The 7398-nt window shown below is 41.5% G+C and overlaps 1 protein-coding gene across 1 annotated transcript; it reads left to right on the forward strand.

The window, feature by feature from the left end:
• Nucleotides 1-1651: 1651 nt before the first annotated feature.
• Nucleotides 1652-6999, forward strand: LOC124703689. The gene is made up of 6 exons (XM_047235911.1): nucleotides 1652-1886; nucleotides 3702-3907; nucleotides 4892-5183; nucleotides 5943-6050; nucleotides 6205-6455; nucleotides 6542-6999. The coding sequence occupies exons 1-6, from the start codon at nucleotides 1668-1670 to the stop codon at nucleotides 6663-6665; spliced, it is 1200 nt and encodes a 399-aa protein (XP_047091867.1). The 5' UTR covers nucleotides 1652-1667; the 3' UTR covers nucleotides 6666-6999.
• The last annotated feature ends 399 nt before the right edge of the window (nucleotides 7000-7398 follow it).

Consider the following 7398-nt stretch of genomic DNA (forward strand, 5'->3'; position numbering starts at 1 on the left):
ATGGCCGAGCAGAATACAAGATTTAAAGTTTCATTCAATAAATACAAGTTTATAATGTTGGTTCAAACATTGTTTTTTATTATGGTCCCACTTGAGACCGGGGAGTATCTATGGATGTGTAGTTGTCCTACATCATATTATAGAGTCTTCATGTGTCTTCTAGTCACTCGAAGGTAGTCAATCGAAGGTGGTTCATATAATTATAATATTGTAGATTAGGTTGGTAATGCCAAGAAGACTAGCTAATATTGAAAACTAAAAATACTATGTAGCATCAATGTACTTGGAGTTTTGAATTGATGGAATATCCACCACTTTCCCTGTGTGCGCTCAAGGTGAACTGTCCTATGACCTAGCATTCGAATAATTGAGAGAGCCTCCTCCACTTCACTGGTTATATCCTATCAACTCCTCGGCACCTCCTCAACTTAAAAGACAATCTACTGTAATAAGTGTTGATGATCCACTTTAGTGATGATTGTCTAGGTGTCGAACATTTATCTTATATGCCGTCTAGCTAAATCCTTTTTAGCATTCACCAATTATTAATGTAATTGAACGTCATAGAGTTGCGCATGTTCAACCATGGTACATGTCATCTATTTTTTTACCTGATTAATGCATATACGAGTCTCCCTAAAAACAACTGAAGTGAATTTCTAGTCATAAAACCTATCAAAATCATGACGTAAAACATTGACCCAACTGGAATTGAGGGGTAACATCAATACCGGGGCTTCAAGATAACGGATTTGATTGATGTGACACTTGATAGTATTTTTGTTATATGAATGGTTGTTGATACCAAACTTCATGTTTATCTCAATCCTGTGAACTGCCTAGGGGGGAGTAGAATTGAGAGAAATAGATGGCCCGAGTTCAAGAACATTGTCTCCATCATTTACCAATTCATAAAGATTATTGCACTACTAGATAGGAGGACAGATGGAATCTCTGCCTTCAAGTTAACCTCAGAGCATCTCTAGCTCTTCCCCTAAGCTCTTCCCCACGCGTAGTAAGCCAGGGACACGCGGCGAGCATGCACATGCAGGTCGACGCGTTGTCCCCCAAAGCTGTCCCCAAGCTGCCAACGTGATAAACCTTGAGATTTCAAAAATTGTACGCTACATGGGCTGTCCTATTGGGCTGCAGCCCATCTACATATAACACCGTATGGTATTGGCGTATATTTTCATAACTTCTATCTAAGTTAAAAAAAAATTCTAGCTTATGACAAAACTAGAACATCAATAAGTTTTGAAATAGATATACTTCGTGCATAAAGTTTAACGCTGGGATTCAACAAACATTGTAACTAGGAGTATTTGAGCCGACGGGACATGACACGTGGATGAACAAATGGACGGTGTGGTCCACGCATATTCCGTTCTACCCCACCCACACACAACCTGGACAGACACGGTAGTCCACGAGTTCGCCGTGCTGTCCCACACGTCAGCGGCCCGTGCAGCTGAGGTAAGAATTCGAGTCCCTTTTCGCCTTTTCCTTTTCCACGACGAAATGCAGTCCAGCTTTGCTGCTACCCACGGGACGCCACGCGACGCGGAAGAGCTAGAAACTCCTATCGCCACCACACCCGGTCCCCGACGGAAAGGAATCATCTTCTCCGCGGCCCCTCGCCGCCCCCACCCGCCGGCGACGGCCACATGCCGACCGCCTCCTGCCCGCGCCCGCCTCTTCGCGGCTCCGGAGCAGCGGGGCGCCTCAGGTTCCCCCCGCCGCTGACCCCGGCGCGGCTGTACCCGGCGGGGCTGGCGATAGGGGGCTGGCGCAGGAGGCTCGCCGGCGTCGGCGTGGCGGCCGCCTCCGCCTCGCCCTTCGACGAGCTCTACGCGCGGGGAAGGCCCGTCCACGGCCCCTCCAAGGTGGGGTTCCCTTCTCTCCTCCCTCGGTCGCATCGCCCGGCCCCATTTCGCCCCCTAATTGATTAGTTTGATTGCTTGCGCATACATACTGTGTCCACGGGAACTGTTTGGCTCGTCGTGAGATGACAGCGTTCTGATGTGATGAATCTGAAGGGTGGAGCGTTCTGATGGCTCAGCTGTGGCCTGTGGGTGTTGATTAATCGTGACTCATACTACCATGATGTTGTTACTCTCTCAATATTACTTGTAGTCCGATGAGGTACCTAAAAGCGGTGAATCGTTGTCAGGATCAGTTGAAAGATTAAACTTACATGCTTTGCGCTTCTGTTTGGCTGCGTTGAGATTCCATACCAGCTGGAGCTCTCAACTCTCAGTTTTGTACCAAAAGGCAGGGCTTCTATGATCCTTAGTGTGGGCACCGGTAAAGCAGTGAAGTTCTACTTCTAGTAGTATTCTGAAGTCAATTGCCTGCCGCCACAGCCATAACCAAGCTCCTCTTCATCCTATCAATAGATGGACCCGCTGCAACATCTCTTCTACACTGCGTGTGAGGAGGGATGCATATCAAGCTTGAGTTATGCGTGATGCAAACCTTTTTATGATGACAATTCCGATATCTTCCTCAACCCAAGTCAAGGCGGAGATGCACATGGTCAACAACACCATCCTGTTTCTGTCATGCAACTAGCATGGTCACCAATTCCACGAAGAACTCAATCATTCCATGATCATTACCACTTGCCTTGATACGAACGTCGAAGATACTCGGCTACTTTGCGACCTGATTCAAACCATTGGTCAGCCCACGTTTAAATGCACTTGCGTTCTGAGTGCCTCAAGGCTGAACCAGAGCGAGCATCCCGTAAAGGCGTAAAGCAGTGCAGGTCTAGCTCTAGCTCTAGTTTTCCAAACTACAGATGTAGCTTTGCCCCCCTGATAATTCTGTAACAAGCACATGGCTTAACTATTGTAATTCTTCATTGAAATGAAGCGTACGCACGTGGTTATGACTTGTGAGGGAGTGTTAGATATTGGTGTTGTATGCATAAAATTGTCTTTTATTAATTATTACGGTGGACATTTTGTGCATTTGCAGTTGAAATGGTAGTATGACAAGCATTTCCCTTTCGTAGATATTCTTGATTGCCAGCTAGAATTCTAAATTTGTAGATCAGATTATGTTCCCAAGATAAAACATGGGAAGCTTTTTGATACTCCTAGCAGGTTCATCGTGTCCTGTTACAAAGTAGCTTCACTCACTTTTTGATTTTTTTTCTGTTGTAATTAACAGAATATTATCACTAATTAGATTCAGAAGAAGGTCTAGGGAAAAGCAAATCATGATACTGCCAAAAGAGTTAACTACTGCCTACTTGCTTTTCCATGGGCTCTCCCTTTCTTAGTGATGTAGCAACACTTGAAGTCTTGAAATTTGGGTTAACTAATAGATCCGATGGGTTTGAGTAATATGCATCTAAAATGCTTGCCATGTACAACTAAACTTCTTTTCTCTTGGGTTTCATATCTAGCCTACGCCAACTTGCTTTTGGATGTTGAGTAATATGCATCTGAAGGCTTTGATATTGTTTGTTGTTGTTGTACAACTTAACTTCTATGGGTGAATTAATCCTTAAATTTTTGCACTTCCTTCGGTGATGACTGATTTCATATGTTGTATATAGAAACTTTCATGCTTTTAACCACTTAAGGAGATACGTTCATGACCTTTCATCAACAAAACTTGCTCAACTGGTAACTGTTTTGGGCACTCTGAAGTACTGCATTTTAATGGTCATGTGTTTGATTTCCTTGTAGAAATCTATCCTGTGGAACTTGATCCAAGATATCGAGCCTTTGGATCTAAGTGTCATTCAGAAAGATGTTCCCCCTGAAACGGTTGATGCAATGAAGAGGACCATCTCTGGCATGTTGGGTCTGCTTCCATCTGATCAGTTCCGTGTTGTTGTAGAAGCCCTTTGGGGTCCGTTCTTCAAGTTATTGGTATCCTCAATCATGACTGGGTATGCTCTCTTGTTGAAATATAATGTTCTTGTTCATCGTGAGTGGATTTTCTAAGAGCTGGTTGCTTCATCAGACATACGATTATTCTTTGCTCTACCTTTTCAAAATAGATTTCAATCATCAATGATCACCTTGGGTTGTATGTCACTACTAGACTATCTCATGTCAAACTAAGGAAAAATACTTTTCATTTGTAAAAAAAGAAACACATGAATCTGGTAACATTGCCAAGTCTTTAGTAGTGGTGCACCCACGGCATGCTATGCATTCAAAATAACTGCCGTAAATTGGAATACATTTTAATGGCATTTTAATTCTTGGAATCTTGGATGTATATATTTTTCTTTCAGCTCAAGTACACAGTGACCACATTTTTATGCATGTTGAAGTCCAGTATAGCTTTCTTTTCCAAAAAAGTTTTCACTGTTTTACGTTTTTCAGCATATTGAGATTCATCTAGTTATTGCTTATTGATTAGTTGTGCTAGGATTGCTGGCATCGATTGTTTGGGATAGTTTTTTTTCTAGGTTATAAGTCGTCTCCCATATATAACCTGCTTGATAGTGCTGATGAGTTGGTTAGTTGTTCTAATTTTCACTGTTCCGTAAAGCAAAATTAAAATTACGGTTTTACCTACCTGTCCTCATTCTTTTTAGCAAAAACTGTTGGCTGCCTACTTGAGAATTTTTAAAATTTTGTTTTGGAATTACCGCGTACGTATTTGATTAGTGTGAAGAATGTCTCTCACATGTGATAGCTCTTGTTACATTTTTTATTGTTAGCCATATAAAAGATCAATAAAATAACTCATTTAACAAGGAATTTCGTGTATCCATTTATTATCAATATTCTGAACAAGTTTGAAGCAACGGTTTGTAGTCTTTGTTTGTTGCAAAGTGATCTGTATTAACATTTGTCTTCAAAACACAGTGTGATGCATTATTGTGCTGGAAGACTAGCACTTACTTCATTTCCCCTTGCAGGTATACTCTACGTAATGCGGAATACAGGCTATCTTTTGAAAGGAACCTTGAACTTTCTGAAGAAGATGCTGAATTTCAGAACAGAGATATCAGTGAGGACAGTCATCATGACATCAATCTGGGTAGTCCTGTTACAATTTTCAGATTATCAGAAGACGACATGCCCCAGGACTCTGGAAAAAGTGACGAAGAATCATCAGGTGGAAGTATTGAAGAAGAGCTAGGTAACTTGACACCTGAAGCGGAAGAGCAGATTATTCGATTGCAAACTCGGCTGGATGCGATCAAAAAGGTAATAGCAGTCTCAAATTATATGTCGTCATTAGGAATTTTCAAATAATGGCAAACTAACTTTATTGCTTTTATCATGTACTCCCTCCGTTCTTTTTTAATTGACTCAGATTTAGTACAACTTTGTACTAAATTTGAGTCAATTAAAAAGGAACGGAGGGAGTATCCGGTAAGATTTGTCTGAATCATGATTTGCCATGATTCTGTTTATTACCATGCCTCCTGGCTCCTGTGTAAATGACTGAGTCAAATATAAAAAAAATCTTGTGATATATCTAAAGCTGCAAGGCCTTGTATTTTCTTCTGCCGTAACTACAACCTTACTATTTCAGTGCAATCATCTAATTTACTTTTACAGTTTCCTAACCAAAGGAAAGATATTGAATGAAATGTGAATTTGTGGAGAAGTTGGAGGATGAATTATGGACTTCTTTTCTAATTGCACCAGCAAACTGAAATCTTGTGAGACATATACTAAAGAAGTCCACCTCTTAATTGTACTTTGCTCTGTATTACTGAGATTTGATATGACACCAATTGGATTTTCATTCCAATGCGCTATATTGGTATGCATTGTGCATTATGGTGCGCCACTTTGTGCAGCTGTTGCTTGTGAAGTTCTTAATTGTATATTTATATGCATTACGGCCGCCTCTTTGGGCAACTGTTGCTGTAAAATTCTTAGTTCATAGTTTTGCGGTTGACTATATGCACTGTGTTGTGTTCAAACTTGAAAGCTTTTTTTTTTCTTATCTTGCAGGAGTTACATGACCTGAAGAGAAAAAATTCTGCCCTACAAATGCAACAGTTCGTTGGAGAAGAGAAAAATGATTTGTTGGACTATCTAAGATCCCTAAGACCAGAGAAGGTATGTTCTTTTCGCTGATCTTAAGAACTTATTTTAGTTGCACCTTGACAGCTTAATGATGATTAACTGCTCCTGCTACAAATCCCAAGCAACTGATAAAATTCAGAGATGCCTTAGGTTTCATTACAGCAGCCTTACTAGCTGTTTTGCACAGGTTGCTGAACTCTCGGAGTCCACTTGTCCTGGTGTGCAAGAGTCTATTCAGTCTGTTGTGCATGGTCTACTTGCTACTCTTTCCCCTAAGATACACTCAAAGTCCCCTCCGCCACTAGAGAATGCTGCTGGGGGCACCCTAAATCGCGGTGGCGAGGACGATGATTTTGCGGAGCTCGTGGAGAATGCTTCCCTCCCGTTTCAGCCCCTAATATCTGTTCCCCGTGATTATCTTGCACGTCTGCTATTCTGGTAATACATATCAGACTCGTTAAAACTTCTTTGATTTGGTCTTTCTGTTCATAGCATGGGAGTGATTCTCTTGTGTTGCTGCCCAGGTGCATGTTGCTTGGTCACTACATCCGAGGTCTGGAGTACCGGTTAGAGCTGGCACACCTTCTCAGAATATCTAGTGATGTGGGGTCTTTCTCCATTGACGACGATCATTTTGATTTTATTTGAGAAAGTTTTGCTGGTCTCTTGGGATTCTTCACAGAAGAGAATGAAAATGCTTTGGTAATCTGGCCGAGATGAGGCAGAGGTGGCTGTTTGGCTGCATTCATCGTCAAGAAACTGTGTTCTAAAGCAGCAAAGTTCTGGGCCAAAGTTCCTGTTGTAGTTCTTGTAAAGTCAGAAAACAGATGTTTGATTGTAAAGCTAGTGTTACATATCGATGCGAACAATTGGATTTACTGTCTTCCTTTTATTTATTGTGTGATGTAAAGATGAACATGTTCTTGCTGCAAGTCTTGTGGTAGCATTATATATAGGCTCATAGGCATCCTTTGTTGTTGTACTTATAGTTTGTATGTATTTGGCTAATATTTACCAGACTAATGATGTTATATTGTTGAGTCTTATCAAGGTTTGTCGGTGTGAGTACTGTCCCTCGGCGGCTACTAGAAGGATGCAAGTATATCATAAGTGAAATTAGTGAGCTAAGTACAGGGTTTACGTCCTTTGAAATTGTCTTTGCTCGTAGGACAGCGAATAATGTAGCCCATCAATGTGCTAGGTATGCATGCGTTCATGGTGTCTCAAATGAGTGGCTGAATGAGAGCCCTCCCTTCCTCTCTTATAGCCTGATGGCTGATTGTAACTCTGAATTTGTTAGTTAATATAAAGGTGTGAGTTTGCTCCCAAAAAAAAAAGTATATCTGGTTTCCTATTTGCTAGGGCAACTTCAACTGCCCAC

The sequence above is a fragment of the Lolium rigidum genome, chromosome 3 (assembly GCF_022539505.1).
Source record: "Lolium rigidum isolate FL_2022 chromosome 3, APGP_CSIRO_Lrig_0.1, whole genome shotgun sequence".
NCBI lineage: Eukaryota > Viridiplantae > Streptophyta > Magnoliopsida > Poales > Poaceae > Lolium > Lolium rigidum.

Bases quoted from the DNA above. Each gene is read 5' to 3' on its own strand.
- LOC124703689 (XM_047235911.1), top strand. From the start codon at position 1,668: ATGCCGACCGCCTCCTGCCCGCGCCCGCCTCTTCGCGGCTCCGGAGCA. The intron at 1,887-3,701 runs GTGGGGTTCCCT...ATTTCCTTGTAG, and splicing joins CCGTCCACGGCCCCTCCAAG to AAATCTATCCTGTGGAACTT. The intron at 3,908-4,891 runs GTATGCTCTCTT...TTCCCCTTGCAG, and splicing joins GTATCCTCAATCATGACTGG to GTATACTCTACGTAATGCGG.